This window comes from Brassica oleracea, chromosome C3 (assembly GCF_000695525.1).
Source record: "Brassica oleracea var. oleracea cultivar TO1000 chromosome C3, BOL, whole genome shotgun sequence".
Classification (NCBI taxonomy): Eukaryota; Viridiplantae; Streptophyta; class Magnoliopsida; order Brassicales; family Brassicaceae; genus Brassica; species Brassica oleracea.
In genome coordinates this window covers 9387504-9404095 of record NC_027750.1, presented here as the reverse complement: position 1 = coordinate 9404095, position 16592 = coordinate 9387504, and the positions used below count along the sequence as shown (strand labels likewise).

Below are 16592 nucleotides of genomic sequence, written 5' to 3'. Positions count from 1 at the left end.
ATAATGATGACAAAAAAAACAATGATAATAAAAAATCTACTAACAAATCTCAAAATAAAACCCTAAAATAACATAGTTTTAAGACAAAAAAAAAACTCTTAAAGAAAAACTAGGGTTTGTAGAAGAACGAATGAGAGCAAGCTTAAGCCACTCCACACACAAGGGTCTGAGGCTGCATTGTGAGGAAGTGATGCAATTGTTGCAGCATCTACTGGAAGAACCACAAGAGGATCCTCCCAACGCGGTGAAGGCTTTGGTTTAGGATCAGGACTAGTAGGCATAGGTTTAGGATCAGGAAATGTAGGATTAGGTTCAGGGTTAGAATTAGAAGTAGAAGAGTTGTTTTGTTGAGTTGTGGCTGGATTCTGCAGAGAGTCAGGCGTCGTGACTAGGACCTCAAGCTTTTGACCACATTCACAGTGACCAGGCACACCGCATATGAAAAGTAATAGTGTCCGGTTCTGTTAAGCTTAACCGGTTCATACTCAGAGTGATATGTGGCCAGAGCTGAATTAGGGTTACACAACTCGTAATCTTTGAAGCTCACCTCCATCACGTTGTGGAGATCTTTGTTGTATTGAAAGATGAGGGAATCTCCGACGTAGAAAGTCTTTGACGAAGACTATGTCTTGTAATAGTCAAGGCCCATCTTTGTCGTCCATCCGTTGGTGTCTCCAACCTCGTAAAAAGAAGCAGAACGAGCTAATCCGATTAGTGACAATGTTACAATTAACAAAGTCATGATTGTGTTCTTCATGATTGATATTGTGATTCTTTACTTGCCGAGAGGTAGAAAACAATGAGAAAGAGATGGAACTACAAATAGATTTGTGTGTGTTTATATATAGTAGAACTTGGAGGCTTCCCATATTTTATTCGTTTTAGGATTGCAATTTTAATATGTTTGATTAGTCCACGTCGGATATATGTTAGTGAAATTGTTTGTTTTTTCCTTTCTTGTTTTTATTTTCTATTTTTGTTAGTTAAACTTTCTTTTTTCCTTCCTCATTCATTAGAGATTTTGATATAATTTGGTTTCCTAGTCGATGTATGAATTTCTTTAGAAACAACTTTCCAGATTTTATATTATATAATTAAAATTCTATTTTCGTATAAAATTACATATTCTTTGATCTTTTAGGACAGATGGTTTAAAATCTTTGTAATATTCATCTATTTAACCTTCATTACTTCTGTGAATTACTTCTTTAAACCGTCAATACATATGAAACTACAAAAACAGAAACTTTAAAAATACAAAACTAAAATACAAACAAAGTAAGTAAAAAAGGAAGAAGTTATTAATAACTTTGGAAAAAGCTTAAAAAGAAAAGAGAATTGAGATAATAACAATACTTTTTGTTTAGTCAATAGATATATACTCAGATTTATCTTCTTATTTTAATTTATTTCTTTTTAAAATAATAATAGATGATGTCTGATGATGATCATCAGACATCAGATAATATCAAACAAAAATTATTATCATGCGTAATATCAAACCTATTCGTTAGCTAATCATCCTTTCACGGTATGGCTACTGGTTTTACGGTTTGGGCACTCATGAAAGGCATATTGGTTTTGCATCAAACTTTTTAATCTTCATGGACTCTTTGGTTTTTACTCTCTTTGACTTTTGGTTTTTATTTTTATTTTTGCAGTTGAAAAATAAGCTACAGCTTCTCACAGTTGGCATTGGTGGTGTTGGTTTAGTCTCAGCTTATATTTCATACAACACCAGAGATAACACTAATTAGGTTTGTCTTTCTCCTACAAGGGACATCAAAACCTCTCAAAATTAATAACTGTGAAGTCATCTGATCGCATTTATTTGTATCTGTGTTAGAACTTCTGTTAACAGTTTTGGTGCTGGCTTGATAGGTTCATTAGCTTACATGAGAATGTTTGGTAACACTGTAGATGCCATCGCAGATGGAGCCAGAGGAGTTATGAAGTACGTGTTACCTCTTTCTATTCTCATTCATTTCGGTTATCTATATTGAGAAGACTCACTCACATTTTTCTTTTCTTTCTTGGCTTGATTGATCTGATAGAGGTGCAGCTGGACAGCCACGGTTACTAGTCCTGGTTGTGTTGGTTATGATATTCATTAGATGGAACACGTAAGCCTTTTCTCTCTTCCATTATCATATCTTTTCATCACAACTAACTTGGTTTCATCAATAAGATTTACTTTCTGAATATGTTTGGCAGAATACTTGTCCCTGAGTATTGGATTCATGCACTTGAAGTTGAAACCAATGTTGGTTGGGTTCTTTACTTACAAAGTTGCTACAGTCTTTCAAGCTATAGAAGAAGACATCTCCATTTCTACTATAAAAAAAGCGATGTCTAAAAGCACCTACTTCAGTTTATATAACAAGTTAGTTAGTTTTGTTATGTGTTAAGTCCAGCGGTTAGGTCAAAGTCAGTGTTGTAAGAAAATGTAACTAATAAACTCACATATAAACTCATTCATAACTGCAAACTACCAAGAGTTAACTTAGAACATAGAAATCAAAATGTATAAAAGAAAAGTATTTAAACGAAAGTGAAGTAAAGCATAGAGAGTTGACTTTAACTCTACGTTTCAGACCAAACCAGGCCCAATGTTGGTCTGAGCGTAATCTTCGTGAAGTCTTCCTTCGTAAACATAATCGAGCTTCTCACAAGTCTTCTTAATCTCTTCAACATCTTTCTTGGAGCAAGTATCATCAGCAACAACAACGGTCGTTTCGTTTTCTCCAGGTTTGTAGTTGGTGTACAGCACGACGGCTCGAAACAACAATCTTTATGACCTTGTCGTCTCCAAAAGTAGTGCAAGAAATAACTTTTGCTTCCATTTTTCTTTGGGTCTTTGTTTTTTTACTCTGCTTCTGACGCAGTCGGAAAACTTTAGGATCAGCAAACACTAAAACTAGAACGAATTCAAGTTCACAAGCGATGAATTTGAAGAGAAAACTCTGGAAATACACCAGATTAGATAAAAGCTCTCAGTTAGAATAATAAGTTGTGTCTTACAAAATCTTAGAACCTCTCCTTATATAGAGAAAGGATCTCAACTATAAAATAGGAAAAAACCAAAAGTGAAAACTAAAAAGAAAAACTCACAAAAATAGAAAATATCAAAAAGGAAAAACTAGTGAAAACTAAAACGGAAAACTCACAAAAATAGAAAATATCAAAAAGGAAAAACCAGTAAATCCTTCCTACCTCACTCTCCTCCACCTCTGAAGAACTTGTTCCCAAATTCTCATCTACTTGATACTTATGAATGTCAGCTACATTGAAGGTATTAGAAATGTTCATAGATTCTGAGAGAGCCACAACATAAACATTATCATTGATCTTCCGTAACACCTTGAATGGTCCATACTTGCGTTGTTGCAGGTTATTATACGTAACAGCCGGGAACCTCTCTTTATGGAGGAATACCATCACATCGTCCCTTTCTTTGAAATTTTTTATCCTCCTACGTATCAGCAGCAACCTTGTTCTTCTGCCCAAAATAGCCTCTAATTTAACTTTAACCACCCACTTCTTTAACAGTGAAAATTTTCTTCAGCCATAGCCTTAGCTGATGCACTGACCCCAGGAGCCTTAGGCAGTTTAACCAAATCAACTACATGCTTAGGGAGCAGACGTGTATACCAAAGAAAAAGGTGATTTCTCCATCGCGGAATGCACATCACTGTTGTAAGCAAATTTCACTTGAGGCAAAGCCGAGTCCCACTGCTTTGGCTTATTACCACAAACACTTCTAATCATATTCCCTAGAGGCTAGAGTTCTGTTGTGGGTGAGCTGTAGAACTCCTGTTTAGAACTGTCCCAAGCAGCTGGACAGCCACGGTTACTAGTCCCGGTTGTGTTGGTTATGATATTCAACAGATGGAATGCGTAAGCGCTTCTCTCTTGTGCATTATTATATCTTTTCACTACAACTAACTTGGTTCCATCAATCAGATTTACTTTTTGAATATGTTTGGCAGATTACTTGTCCCTGAGTATTGGATTCATGCACTTGAAGTTGAAACCAATGTTGGTTGGGTTCTTTACTTACAATATTGCTACATTCTTTCAAGCTATAGGAGAAGCCATCTCCGTTTCTACTCAAAAAACCGATGTCTAAAAGCACCAGCTTCAGTTTATATTAACAAGTTAGACTGTTGTGTGTTAAGAGGCCAGAGTGATTAGGTCAAAGTCAGTGTTGGAAGAAAATGTAACTAATAAACTCATATAAATTCATTCATACACTGCAAACCACCAAGAGATAACTTAGAACATAGAAAGCAAAAATGCAGAAAAGAAAAGTACTTAGACAAAAGTGAAGCAAAGCATAGAGAGTTTAACTGTAACTCTGAAACTTTCAGACCAAACCAGGTCCAATGTTGGTCTGAGCGTAATCTTCGTGAAGTCTTCCTTCGTAAACATAATCGAGCTTCTCACAAGTCTTCTTAATCTCTTCACATCTTTCTTGGAGCAAGTATCATCAGCAACAACAACGGTCGTTTCGTTTTCTCCAGGTTTGTAGTTGGTGACTGCACGATGGCTCGAAACAACAATCTTTATGACCTTGTCTTCTCCAAAAGTAGTGCAAGAAATCACTTTGGCTTCCATTTTTGTTTTCTTTTGAATTTTTGTTTTACTCTGGTTCTGTGTAGAGCAAAGAGAAGAAGAGTGATGGATTACTTATATAGAGAAGAATCATGTAAATGTTTGTGGTGTAATCATGAAACGTACATGCTTGTAACTGAAAATGGACCCCAGATTTCATTTTTTGTATGGACAATAAAGTTGAATCTAAGAAACTTGCTTCATTTTGCATGACTCTCAGTAGTGTCCCCACTAGATAATAATATCACAAGAAATTAAACAACCCTAAATATATCCGAATTAATCAAGAACCAGGCATATAATGTTAAGGTAACGTGTCCTATAAGGTATGTAGTTATAGTTGCTCTATGTTTTGCTTGTTTGGGATATAACTCAGATTGAGGGATGATAGCTTATTTCTTTTCAAAAACTCCATTTAGATGGTAATTAATTTGTTTTAAGTTCTGACTTGTTATTGCTCTCTTATTATTATTCTGTTTATTATGAGGTGTTTGTCAGCCGCAGCATATGCATCACACTTAATAATTTCATCTTTGTTTTGAAGATAATGGATGGATGGATGAATGAAGTAAATACATATCAAAGAGCTCTTTATTTTTCCCAAATAAGAATAGCATTACATTTGCCCCAAAAAAAAAAAAGAATAGCATTACATATATCTATATTTTCTTGAAATAGACCAAAATGCTCTTTAATAACCAAAACACTGCCTGTGAGACCATGAATCACACAATAAACACTTCTTGGTATTGTCTACATTTGGTGCCTCTATCAAAACTGATCTGAAAATTTCTCTCATTAGAGCCTTGAAGCTCGCATGATCTTAAAAGTAAGCTGGGCTGCTTTTTGAGCTAAAAGTCCTTCGGCTCATATCCCACCACAGAGAAGTGGTGCTAACACAGTGTATACTCACAATCTAGCAAGCCTCTAAGTATCTCTTCACAATTTGGACGTTCTTGAGGCTCTGCCCAACAGTCTGCAGAAAAAAATATAGTGACATTTATTCAGACTGTAACAGTTGAATAGTATGAGAGAATAAACGAAAAAGATCAATCAGATGTTCAAGAAACTATGGAGTTTACAATATCGAACCTGCAATTAGTTTGCTCAGTGGACCATCAGGAATCTCAAGACGTGACCGTTCATGCGCAACAGCAAAAATAACCTAAGAAGTAAACTTTCAACAATCAATCCAGTTCACATACACTGAAAGAATGGTCATGTGTGAGAGCATAGAAGAATCAGGGCACAGCATATTGTACCTTCTCAGGTGGAACACCTTCCCATGGTTTACGTAAAGTAGAAAGCTCCCACATTATGACACCAAGACTAAAGATATCACATTTCTCCGTAAAAGGTTCCTGGCGAATGAGTTCTGGAGCCATCCACTCTGGTGTACCAGCAGATGAAGTGTCCTTCATGTTTTCATCAGTCATTATTCTCGAGAGCCCAAAATCACAGATCTTGACTGTCCAATGTTTGTCCACGAGACAGTTGGCACTTTTTAGATCACGGTGGACTACTTTCATCCGGTGAATGCACATCAGGCCCCTTAAGCATCCAAATCAAAAATACAAACCAGCATATGAATTACGCATATGTAGTTTGATATAGTATACTATCTAGGGAAATATGTATAAGATGTTCTTGTTTCTTATGTAGAGTGAAACAAATCAAGTATGTTCACTCCATTAAGATATAATAATTAAGACGGAACTAGTAACTAAAAAGAAATATGACATAATAAGTAGGTAATGGTGCACCCTAGTGTTCAGCTTTCTGCATGCCATTCTGCTAATCCACAGAGAATCACCAACCATGATCCACACTTTGAGCATCGAAGGCAGAGCAAATAGATTGGAGATTATAAGCAAGCTATGTACCTGCAGATGTCTCTTAGCATCCTGAGCCTTCTGTGCCAGCTAAGTTTCTTCTTTTGACCACTCATGTGGATCAAATAATACAAAGATCCCAGCTCCATGTATTCCGTAATCATGGATAAGCGCGGAGGTTTTGTGCAGGCACCCAGAAATAGAACAACTGCAAAAACATGGATCACAACTTGTCTGATAAAGGTGAACGAAGAAAATAATCTTAGACATGTCTCCCCAAATTATTTAATAAACATGAAACGAGAGATTGTGAGGAAAACAAAAATCACCATTTGGGTGGCGAACTCGGCTGAAGAGAGAACCACAGATGCCCGAGCAAACATGCAAAATAGTTAGTAGATGTATACAGGGATTGATACAACAATAACCAAGCAGCAATTGATAACAAGGTACCTGAGAATCGATATCTCATTGCAGAAATCTTCCATGTTTTCGACAGTAAGATCTTGCTCCAGAAACAATTTGATAGCAACATCTGTTCCGTTCCACACTCCACGAAAAACTTCACCAAAAAATCCTAGATGCAAAACATAAAACAATGCTCAAGTAATTGAAAATGAACTAAAAACTGCATTGTCCATATCAAAGATAAATTTAAAGCAGCTTACCAATCCCCACCCGAGTTCCAACAGTCAGCTCTGAGAAGTCAATGTCCCATTCTTGATAGGGTAACAAAGGCTGATTCTGCAATGTGGAAGACTCAACCACTTTATTCCACGTATCCTTCACGGCAAAATCTGAAGGCCCTCTTCGTCCGAATCCTTGACTCCTGTAAGCATGAGGGGATGATGGCAACGACATTGTCTTCTTCGAATTTAACACATCATCAAGATGGAGGCCAGACACCTGGAAAATGACAACCAAAGAAAGCACAAGAGTTTATAGAGGTACGAGCCACTAGATTCAACTTCTTAGTGCAATGACTTTCTCGAGAAAACTCAGAACGTATATACTGGTTAAACTATGGGAAGAGAACTGACACAACACAATAGTCACTCAAAGATCCCCAACTTACATTTTTATTGATACCTGAGCTGTTTTCATCCTCTCGGCCATGCAAGAGACGGTTTTGCTTTGATTTCTCATACATTTCTCGTACAGCGCTTCAAAAATTTGTAACAACAGAATCAATACACAAGAAAATGATAAAACCGCAGCTCACTCTTTCATGAGTTCTTTCTCATAATTCTCAGTACCAAATCACAAAGTTAGAAGAAGTGCCATGAAATGGTTTAAAAGCTTTTGTGACAGTGAGAGTGAAAATATAGTTTCAACATCACATTGGTACATCACTATCCTACAGACACCTAAGCATCTACGAGTTTGAAGATAACAGTTTTGCACTTTAGATGGCTCATTCCGTAATTACATGTGATATAATGACAGCTGTTAAGATAATCGAAGAGTTCCAAAATTACCTCATAACTTAGATTGACAGAACAAGTTCGAATAAAGAGACTTTAATATGCAAGCTGATAATTACACAAATGCTTGTAAAGGATGAAAGAAAAAAACAGTGCACACGGTTGAGAATACCAACCTTGCAATGTCATCCCCAATCTCTGGTGTCATCCTGAAACTTCGTCGTCTAGTTTTACGAATTTCTAATGTGGATGAACTGTTAGAAAGATAAACATATTTAAAATTTGTTTGCACAGCAATCAAATATACATATTGCTCTGGGCATCTCGTAATAGTAAGATCAGAATTCTGACAAACAATGCAAGAATAGTAAAGTATATTATCACTAAAATGGAGTGAAATTTACAAAGACAAAAATTAATACTCGAGTTAACATATAAGAGCAAATATGCAAAATCTAGCAAATATTAATCCTTGAGATCTATTTGAGCAATATCTGAATTATCCCTGAAGCAATATATGACGGTGTGGTTGAAGACCTTAAGCTTTTCATGGGTAGTTCCTTGGAAAGGCAACACTCTCTCTTAGGTACTAAATACATCTAAGTTATTACTTTCCTTTATCTTTCATTATTTATGAGAATAAGTTTAATGGTTTTGTTGGCTCTGCAAGAAATCCCAAATCTCTGAACATAAATTTCTAGAAAAGATAGAGTGTAGCCTTTCCAAGGAACCAATGAAAAGCTTAGGGTCTGCAACCACAGCCTCATACGTTGATTTTAACATATGTGAGCAAATTTGCAAAATCTAGCAAAGATTTGAATAAGGAACTAACTAATATTGGAAGTCCTGTCAAACATGCTGACTAGATGTATGGAAAAGGCTGACAGATTTTGGTATGCACTATTGTAAAATTGAGCTACCTTGAAGGAGATGCATCACCAGAGTAATCCCTAAACGAGTGCCTACCAGTACTCAACATAGATCGTCCACGTGATCGCATGGATGGGTGTTCTGGGCTGCAAATGTAACAGATTGCCGACTTTTATCAGTTAAGCATAAAGAAAGGCACACTTCAAATAACTCATACAGAATCGCCAAGCAAATTTTCTGAGATGCATCTTATCAAGAGATTTAAATATAAAAGCAGCAACAAGGAGAGAAACGGTAACTTTTACATTTTCCAACTCATTACTATATCAATGTAATGATCTGCGTATTTTATTTTCTGTTAACTATAATCTAAGCTAGAAAGAGCAGGGAAAAACCTCGAGCTAGCTGTTCTCTGTTCAGCAATCACTTTTCTGCGGCTACGTCTCCAGAACACAGTGGCAATATTTGGTTCACTATGTGAGGTGTTACTGAAGGAAAAAAACACATTTCTATCATAAATCTACCATTAAAGATACAACTTGTCAGAATATATGTCACAGGTACCTCAATTTTCTTTCAATAGCTGTAGCAGGTCTAAGCATCAAATTATGCAATGATGCATTTGGATATCCTTTTTCATCTTTTTCTGTACTGTAACATAGGAAACGGTTCATCACTCCCGGGGAAGCATATAACAAGAGATGTGTCCAGAATGATCTGCCTATAAAATGGTTTAGCAAGAAAATCACGCAACGGAAAACTGACCTCTCAGGATCTCTTCTCTCGTATAAAGGACTATTTGGCTCCAAAGGCGAGTCACAAGAGTCGTTTTCGGCAGAATCACTCTCTCCCGAAGGTGTGATGTGTGACATGAAAATTGCCTTGGCTGATCGAGGCACCAGCTGACCAGGAAAACGGATTAGATCAACTAGTAGTTCAACGGAGTTCAGCACGACTATAACAGACATGTGTTTGTTAGAGTCCATGCAATCCACAGTCCCATCATTAGGCAGACCCTGCTCATATGAATCAAACGAGAAGGTTGATTTGTTAGAGCCAAATAGCACATAATTAGAGGAAACAAGAAAACTGAAACAGCAAGAAGTTGAGGCTCACCACCACCAGCCGACTCTCAAGTCCAACAGTGTCAGCTAAGACTTTGAACAAAATTGCCCGAGCTCGACAGCACCCACGCTTAATTTGGCCAAGCAACTGAGCACCATGGTTTTCAAACAAGAAGGCATTTTCCTCCAGAGCAAGCTTTGAAGGGCTTTCCAGTGTAGGACGCTTGTAAAAGTCAGACACCTGTTTAAAGAGAATGAATAAACGCCTGAGAACATGCAATGCAAACCTTTAACAAAGAGAGAAAAGTCATTTTCCTACCGTTCCAGCTATTTTCTTGATCACCGAAGCAGGATTTGAGCCGCTAACAAGTGTAGTGATCAACTGTTTTAGCATGGCGAGCTTCTTATCCTTCTGAAAATCGACAAGAATGACTTCAATTCTGACACCTTCCTCTCCCAAAGCATGTAGCTCATTCGGAGTAGGTAGTCTATTATATAGTTCCTTTACTCTCTTGTCCTGCACCAGAAAAAAAAAAATCACATTAGAAGCAGCATCTTCCTAAATAAGAAAAATAAACTGCTCACCGGAACAACCGAGTAGAAACCATTAGGAATGGGTTCACAAAGCATTCCAGTATCCCAAAGAAGCTGTGAAGCTCTTTGACCTGGAGAGACATCCTGCTCAACACTCCTAGGAGACTCCCTACTCAAACCATCACCTTGAGATTGAACAGAAAGTAACTTAACCCTTTCCGCAAGTTCTGAAGATAACGATTCATCTCGTCTCTCTTCCATCTTTCAGATAAGTCGTATCACTATTTTAACCATCTCTTTTACGCTATAAGAGGCTTTCTAAATCGATAACAACGTTCTGATTGGTGTAGAATCTGACCCATCTGCTCTTGTTTCTGCACTAGATAAGAACAATACATGTAACCTTGTAAGACATGTAAAATTAGCAGACAGCAAAATAACATGGGCTATAAGACAAAGGGTTTGTTTGCCCACCGGATTGGTATTAAAATGAGCAAACCAAGAAGACTATATTGTAAAGCAAGCAACTTTATAACATCAATACGTTATTACTCCACCATTGGCCCCACAATAATCAATATCATTAAAAAAAGATTCGAGAATCAAAACATAAGTAGCAAAAAACAAACAAACACAACGTTGGAAATAAAACTGAAGAATCAAAGCTAAATCATCTTAATTTGTAGCTCGTAATTACGAATGTCTGAAATCTAACAATAGCACTAATGAAACCTCTCGTAATCTCCTAACCAATCAAATTGCAGATACCAAGAATAACGCATCCATCTATAGTAAACTTATTCCCGTATGAGTAACGGATTCAACAAAATCGAACACAAACCTAACTGAAATTGAAAGACCGATCAAAAATGCAATGGGATCGAGGAGAGAAATTGTAAAGAAACAAAACCAAAGAGAATGAGGAAAGGATAGAGGAGAATCGATTATACCGACGATGGCAATGAGGATACAGAGCATATCGGAGAGAGGGCTCGTCTGAGAGATGAATGAAGGAGAGAAGACGAAGAAGAGGCGAGATAGAGAGAGAGGGAGAGAGGTCAGGTCACGTGGGGAGGAGGGAGATAGTGAAGAAAGATGGAGGGAGAGGTCACGTGAGTTTTGGGAGAACGGATCGAAGATGGGACCCACTTTTAAAGAAATCCAGCTGGCGATGGGCTGTTGGGCCTCTACACTGTATCATACGATTCCAAGTCAATGGCCTGTGTGTCCCTATTGGACCCTACCTTTGTTTTTAATTTTATTCTTCGCAACTTCAACTTTCATTTATCAACTTTTATTGGATCTTAATAAGTTTTAAGCACAGAGACGATGATGCACGATCGAGTATCCGTCTAGGAACATTCACGAGTTAGGTACATTACCTAATCGTCCAACATTGTTTTTAAACCACCACGAGAACACATTATTCTACTGAAACTTCTTTTAAACCACAAAGTTAAAAAAGATCCGACCTAAAAGTTGAGACTTATACGAGACATCAATTCTGAACCAGGGACAGGGACCATCACATGATTTGAGTGAAATCCAAGAATCGACTATCTTCGCACTGAGGTGCTTGCTACCCGATGTCTTATTCACTGGATTCAAAGACGCGACTGAAAAGTGCAGGACGGAACCCTACTTTATTTACTCGTACGTTAATATACGAATGTATTACTCTGTCTATTTTGGTGAAAATGAAAAATTATTGTAGTTACGGAATGATTCATGAATATCAGGAACAAAATATTAAATGTTGAGAAGAAGTGGATTTAGCCTTTCAGAAAAATGCATAACATTCCTTTTTTTTTTGTCAGCTCATGACATTCTAAACACTATAAGTTTGAGATTTCTAAGATAAATGTAGAACATATGGTAGGTACTTGTGTATAACCACAGTGAGAAACTGTCGGCAAATAAATGACGCACGTGAGAAATGGACTGCCTCTCTCGCTTTTTGAACACGTAAAAGGGGAGGGGGGATGACTGGCTTAAACCCGTTGTAAACATATAATCGTATGATAGGATTCCTATCTATCCTCACAACTCCTCACGAAACCACCCAAAAATATAAAAATCGTTTCATATATAATCCTCCAATCTTTTTTTTATCAATTCCAATTCGCCCTCTCTAATTAAAATTTTAAAATCAAGTTTAAATATTTAAAATGCGTTTGAGGAACAGTGATTGTCTAACTCACAAAAACTGATTGCTTTGATCCGATCCGGCCTGACCCTATTGACTTAAACAAAATCGAATTAGGGGAATTGTAAATAAGGGTTCTCGTGTTTCTCTTCTTCACAACACAAAGAGACACAAAGAACTAAAGAACGCAAAGAAAGAGACAGAGAAAAAAACGCTGATGTCATGTTACCACATTAACTATCTTTTTTTTGAAAAGCTTCATAAGTTTTGAAAATTTACAAGCATTTTCTGAATACTCATTAAATCTCTGTTTAGTTTTGAAAACACTTTATTTTTTTCAAAAAATAAAAAACTGTAGTATTCCTATTTTTATAATATAAACATGTTGCTAATAACGTCATCACCAGTTAATGGAACCAGGTAGGTTTATTTTTGTGCAAAAACAAATTATGGAGTAGTATAAGTTAGAAGTTGAATTATTATCTGATTCGAGTTTGGTCCCAAATCTGAGTTGAATTATTTCCTTTCTGGATTTCCACAATTCCACCTCTACTATATCAGGCTCATTTTTCCATTTCTTTGGTACAATCTCTTCCTATTTTGGCCTATTTATTGTCACAGCATTCAAATACTACCAGAAAATTAATGTGTGAAATTGATGATCAATGATATGTTTTGGTCCTTAATTAGTTCATGATGATCAGAACAACATAAACATGTAAATATTTCTCAAAATAGAATCGAATCAAGACTGGGCCTAAACAAAAAGGAAAGAAAGCCCATTCTCTCAAACGAAAAAAAGAAACATAATACTAGAAAGTAACCAACGGCCAAGATTACTCCAACACAAGACCCGATCTGATTGGCTAGCGCGACAGATCGCAGCAACCTCATTGGTCCACGTAGTTGTCGATGACATAAGTCTACGTTTCGTGGTCTTCCCAAAAAAAGCGCCTCCGGAGACTACCCCTATATAAAATGCTCCCAGCGAAGTAACTAAAATTAAAATTAAATAAAAAGAAGCGCAGAAGGAAAAAAAAGAGAGAGATCTAAAGAGAGCTCAAACACACAGACACACAAAGTACTCGCTATGGCTCGCTCGTTCGGAGCAAACGGCACCGTTGTGCTCGCGATCATCTTCTTCGGTGAGTGATCTCTCAGATCTCTACTTCTCGATCTGTTCTCTTAGATTTGAATATCATTTACAGTTTTGCGATCTGCGTTATCAGATCGATACTCCAATCACGATTTGCTCGATAATGATTCGTTTACTTGATAATGTTGTTTATGGTTTCGTTAATGTTTATTTGCGAGATTTGATGGATTACATTTTTGCGATCTTCAGATGTTAGATCGATACTCTAATGATCACGATCTAAAGATAATTTGTTCATAATGATTCGTTTGCTGTATAATGTGGTGTGAAAATTAGGTTACGGTTTGGGAGATTTGTGTGTTTTGATTATTGACTGATGGAATATATAAATACGTAATGTTTCAGGATGTTTATTTGCGTTTTCAACTGCTAAAGAAGAGGCAACCAAGTTGGGAACGGTGATAGGGATAGATCTTGGTACTACCTACTCTTGTGTTGGTGTTTACAAGAATGGTCATGTTGAGATCATTGCCAATGACCAAGGAAACCGTATCACTCCTTCGTGGGTTGGTTTCACTGACAATGAGAGGCTTATTGGTGAGGCTGCTAAGAATCAGGCGGCTGTTAATCCTGAGAGGACTGTTTTTGATGTCAAGAGATTGATCGGGCGAAAGTAAGTGCATTCTCTTTCTGGAAGTTTCTGTTTGTCTTGTTTTGCGTATTTGACTGTTTCTTTAATTCTTGCTTTGTTTTTTGTCATGGCAGATTCGCGGACAAAGAGGTTCAGAAGGATAGGAAGCTTGTTCCTTACCAGATTGTGGACAAGGATGGCAAGCCATACATTCAAGTCAAGATCAAGGATGGTGAGACTAAGGTTTTCTCTCCTGAGGAGGTCAGTGCCATGATCTTGACTAAGATGAAGGAGACTGCTGAAGCTTACCTTGGCAAGAAAATCAAGGACGCTGTTGTCACTGTTCCAGGTTAGCTTATTGTCAATTCCGCTTCATCATATGCTGTTTATATATACGGTTTTATTGATTCTTTATCTGGTATTGATTGTGTGCAGCTTACTTCAACGATGCCCAGAGGCAGGCTACAAAGGACGCTGGTGTTATTGCTGGTCTCAATGTTGCCAGAATCATCAACGAACCCACTGCTGCTGCTATAGCCCACGGCCTTGACAAGAAGGGTGGTGAGAAGAACATCCTTGTCTTTGACCTTGGTGGTGGTACCTTTGATGTCAGTGTTTTGACCATTGACAACGGAGTGTTCGAGGTTCTATCCACAAATGGTGACACTCACTTGGGAGGTAACTTATACTTGCATAACAAATTCATGTTCTGTATCATTACGATGATGTTGCTAACCCTCTTTTGTGTTTGTGATCTTCTTGCGCAGGTGAGGACTTTGACCACAGGATCATGGATTACTTTATCAAGTTGATCAAGAAGAAGCACCAGAAGGACATCAGCAAGGACAACAAGGCTCTTGGTAAGCTCCGCAGGGAATGTGAGAGGGCCAAGAGAGCTCTTAGTAGCCAGCACCAAGTCCGTGTGGAGATTGAGTCTCTCTTTGATGGTCTTGATTTCTCTGAGCCACTCACCAGAGCTCGTTTTGAGGAGCTTAACAACGACTTGTTCAGGAAGACCATGGGACCAGTGAAGAAGGCCATGGATGATGCTGGTCTACAGAAGAGTCAGATCGATGAGATTGTCCTTGTTGGTGGAAGTACCAGAATCCCAAAGGTTCAGCAGTTGTTGAAGGACTTCTTCGAAGGAAAAGAGCCCAACAAGGGTGTGAACCCCGACGAAGCTGTTGCTTACGGTGCGGCTGTCCAGGGTGGTATTCTTAGCGGAGAAGGTGGTGACGAGACCAAAGATATCCTTCTTCTTGACGTTGCACCACTCACTTTGGGTATTGAGACCGTGGGAGGAGTGATGACAAAACTTATCCCGAGAAACACAGTTATTCCAACCAAGAAGTCTCAGGTTTTCACGACATACCAAGACCAACAGACCACTGTCTCAATTCAGGTCTTTGAAGGTGAGCGAAGTCTCACCAAGGACTGCAGGCTGCTCGGGAACTTCGACCTTACCGGAATTCCACCAGCCCCAAGGTTTGTCTTCATCTTTGTTTGTTCATGATATGCAAATCTTGGACTAAGAATCATTAATATGAATAATCATAACACTCTTTTGTTTTGGCAGAGGAACACCTCAAATCGAGGTCACGTTTGAAGTGGACGCCAACGGTATCCTGAACGTGAAAGCAGAGGACAAGGCAAGTGGTAAATCAGAGAAGATCACAATCACAAACGAGAAGGGACGTCTGAGCCAAGAAGAGATTGACCGGATGGTGAAGGAGGCAGAGGAGTTTGCAGAGGAAGACAAGAAGGTGAAGGAGAGAATCGACGCCAGGAACAGCCTCGAGACATACGTGTACAACATGAAGAACCAAATAAACGACAAGGACAAGCTCGCGGACAAACTTGAGGGTGACGAGAAGGAGAAGATTGAAGCAGCGACCAAAGAAGCATTGGAGTGGCTTGACGAGAACCAAAACTCAGAGAAGGAAGAGTATGATGAGAAGTTGAAGGAAGTAGAGGCAGTGTGTAACCCAATCATCACGGCCGTTTATCAGAGGTCAGGTGGTGCACCAGGTGGTGCGGGTGGAGAAGGAGCGACCGAGGAGGAGGATGAGTCTCACGATGAACTCTAAATTGTCTAATGTTGTTTTTTTATTGTTAATTTGATTAGACAGACCTCTTGGTGAAGTTTTGAGGGATAAAGAAGAAGAGAACTCTTTTGTTTCCTTTTATATGTTTTATTTTTGGTTTTAGACCAAGTAGTATCCCTTAGTCCGTTTCATCTTATCCATTTTATCTTGATCCATTTCTTCAAGTCGTTGTACTTTAACTTTCAAATATCTTGGTAAACTGGTGTCTCTAACCAGTCGCAGTTTGTTTATCTCGGAGCTTGTAAAGCCGATATAAAAACAGTGCTCGATCGATAG

General features: G+C 38.0%; 2 protein-coding genes and 3 pseudogenes across 4 annotated transcripts; 1 reads left to right on the top strand and 4 right to left on the bottom strand.

Annotated features, from left to right (window-relative positions):
- Positions 1-98: 98 nt before the first annotated feature.
- On the bottom strand, positions 99-779 carry LOC106334149 (annotated as a pseudogene).
- Positions 780-2590: 1811 nt separating this feature from the next.
- LOC106334378 lies at positions 2591-2843 on the bottom strand (annotated as a pseudogene).
- Positions 2844-4220: 1377 nt separating this feature from the next.
- LOC106334243 lies at positions 4221-4648 on the bottom strand (annotated as a pseudogene).
- Positions 4649-5206: 558 nt separating this feature from the next.
- On the bottom strand, positions 5207-11430 carry LOC106336411 (serine/threonine-protein kinase EDR1-like). Of its 3 annotated transcripts, none has more exons than XM_013775246.1 (17): positions 11289-11430; positions 10390-10712; positions 10124-10321; positions 9857-10045; positions 9506-9756; positions 9305-9391; positions 9136-9228; positions 8791-8886; positions 8047-8124; positions 7522-7609; positions 7115-7352; positions 6900-7023; positions 6776-6795; positions 6498-6654; positions 5877-6165; positions 5707-5779; positions 5207-5590 (listed from the first exon to the last, which is right to left on the bottom strand). In XM_013775246.1, exons 2-17 carry the CDS (start codon positions 10597-10599, stop codon positions 5508-5510), a joined length of 2274 nt encoding a protein of 757 aa, XP_013630700.1. In that variant the 5' UTR covers positions 10600-10712; positions 11289-11430; the 3' UTR covers positions 5207-5507. The 3 variants fall into 3 exon arrangements, with proteins under 3 accessions (XP_013630700.1, XP_013630701.1, XP_013630702.1); XM_013775247.1 differs by having other exon boundaries at positions 10390-10717; positions 11289-11423; XM_013775248.1 differs by lacking the exon at positions 11289-11430 and having other exon boundaries at positions 10410-10712.
- Positions 11431-13457: 2027 nt separating this feature from the next.
- LOC106335110 (mediator of RNA polymerase II transcription subunit 37f-like) lies at positions 13458-16546 on the top strand. The gene is made up of 6 exons (XM_013773539.1): positions 13458-13629; positions 13986-14253; positions 14346-14560; positions 14647-14889; positions 14979-15696; positions 15788-16546. The coding sequence occupies exons 1-6, from the start codon at positions 13575-13577 to the stop codon at positions 16296-16298; spliced, it is 2010 nt and encodes a 669-aa protein (XP_013628993.1). The 5' UTR covers positions 13458-13574; the 3' UTR covers positions 16299-16546.
- The last annotated feature ends 46 nt before the right edge of the window (positions 16547-16592 follow it).